This window comes from Condylura cristata, unplaced genomic scaffold, assembly GCF_000260355.1.
Source record: "Condylura cristata isolate star-nosed mole 26May11 unplaced genomic scaffold, ConCri1.0 scaffold00006, whole genome shotgun sequence".
Lineage (NCBI taxonomy): Eukaryota > Metazoa > Chordata > Mammalia > Eulipotyphla > Talpidae > Condylura > Condylura cristata.
This window is the reverse complement of record NW_004567107.1, coordinates 303,294-305,113: the sequence shown is the minus strand read 5'-3', so window position 1 is coordinate 305,113 and position 1,820 is coordinate 303,294. Positions and strand designations below refer to the sequence as shown.

At 69.9% G+C, this 1,820-nt stretch overlaps 2 protein-coding genes across 2 annotated transcripts in view; one reads left to right on the top strand and one right to left on the bottom strand.

The window, feature by feature from the left end:
* Positions 1-2: 2 nt before the first annotated feature.
* Positions 3-1,041, top strand: MAN1B1 (mannosidase, alpha, class 1B, member 1; the record flags this gene model as incomplete). Its single annotated transcript, XM_012721159.1, has 3 exons — positions 3-242; positions 307-438; positions 760-1,041. Coding segments are annotated over 3 exons (576 nt in total), but the record flags the coding sequence as incomplete, so codon positions are not given.
* A 159-nt stretch (positions 1,042-1,200) lies between these two features.
* Positions 1,201-1,820, bottom strand: part of DPP7 (dipeptidyl-peptidase 7) — a 7,550-nt gene continuing 6,930 nt past the window's right edge. Inside the window, exon 10 of the mRNA XM_012721158.1 lies at positions 1,201-1,290. Within this exon, the coding sequence (XP_012576612.1) occupies positions 1,201-1,290 (90 nt within the window). The remainder of the gene's footprint in view (positions 1,291-1,820) is intronic.

Below are 1,820 nucleotides of genomic sequence, written 5' to 3'. Positions count from 1 at the left end.
GGGCGCTGCCCGGCCTCGCGTCTGAGCAGGCCTGCGTGTCTCAGGACCACCTGGTGTGCTTCCTGCCGGGGACCCTGGCCCTGGGCGCCCACCACGGCCTGCCGGCTGACCACATGGAGCTGGCCCAGTCGCTCATGGACACCTGCTACCAGATGAACCGCCAGATGGAGACGGGGCTGAGCCCTGAGATCGTGCACTTCAGCATGCACCCCCAGAAGGGTGGGAAGGACGTGCAGGTCAAGGTGAGTGGGCGGGGCGGGGCCGGTGGGGTGGCGGCCCGCCGGGCCTGAGCCTGTGTCCCCCCAGCCGGGTGACAGGCACAACCTGCTGCGGCCCGAGACGGTGGAGAGCCTCTTCTACCTGTACCGCTGCACCGGGGACCCCAAGTACCGGGACTGGGGCTGGGAGATCCTGCGCAGCTTCAACGCCCACACGCGGGTGAGCTGGGCCCCGCCGCGGGGCTTCGCCCAGCGCGTCCTCGTGCGTCCTGAGCAGCTGGCCCGCCTTCCCGTGGGGGGAGGACCTGGGGCCAGCCTGCAGAGGCCCCCGGCCCCGCCCGCTGCCAGCCCCTTGACCTGTGTCCTGTGTCCCCTGTGCGCCGGGAGCTCTGGACCCTCGCTGGCCCCAGGCTTCCTTGCCATGCTGGAGACGGACCCGCCCCGCAGCTTGAAGCTCCCGGGGCCTTGGCCGACTGGGGTGGCGCCGTCTGCCCCAGGCCCTGCGGGTCCTGCTGGCCTGACGCCGCCTTGGCTCGTGCAGGTCCCCTCGGGCGGCTTCTCCTCCATCAGCAACGTGCAGGACCCCCGCAACCCCCAGCCCAGGGACAAGATGGAGAGCTTCTTTCTGGGGGAGACGCTCAAGTACCTGTACCTGCTCTTTTCGGACGACACGGACCTGCTCAGCCTGGACACCTACGTGTTCAACACCGAGGCGCACCCCCTACCCATCTGGACCCCCGGCTAGGGGCTGTGCCCCTCGGGCACACCTGCGGCCATCCACCCAGCTGGTCAGCAGCCTGTCCAGCGGGCTGTTGGGCTTGCCGGCAGCCGGGGCGCGGGCTGTTGGGGACCAGCAGCCGGGGCGCGGAGGCTGCCGCCCCAGAGAGCCTCTGCCGGATGCCCCGGTCGGGACTCACATTCCTGAAGCCGCCCGCAGGCGCCCCGTGGTGGCCCGGGGCCTCGCTGCCAGCCCCGGCCGTGTTCAGGGCTGAGCCACCGGACAGCCGGGGCAGCTGGTCTCGGGGTCTCTGCCGGTGAAGGTCTCGGACCCTCCGTTGTCGGGGACAGCTGGCTGGTCGTGGTGTTTACACACTGGACTCAGGGATCCCCTGGCTTTTGGGGGGCTGGATGGGCACCTTCACCCTCTTCCCAGAAGTCCGACAGATGTCCTGTCGGGGTAAAGTGGATTTGCTAACGTGCGCCTCGTGTCGCTGTCGCTGCAGAGACCCCCGCAGTGCGGCAGCGTGGGGTCCCGCCAGGGCCTCGGTCCAGTTCCCGTGGACCTGGGGGCGGGGCCTGGCTCTCCTTGGCTGCTGCCCTGTCCTGCCGTGTGCACCCCTAGCAGTGAGCCGGGTTTGAGGGGAGCTCACCCCGCCTCAGCAGGGTCTTGCCGCCGTGGGTGCAGTGGGTCTCAGTGCTCTTCTCAGCTGAGTCAGGCCACTGCCCATTCTAGAATATTCACAGGTTTGGAATCCAGGGCCGAGAAACCTTTGGGGCCTGGGGCGGGGGTGCAAGACGGGCCCCCACGGACCGGCTTCCCTCTGGACCCCGGGCAGGGCGGCAGAGAAGACGAGGCGGGAGACGCTGGCGGCAGCCGTGGGC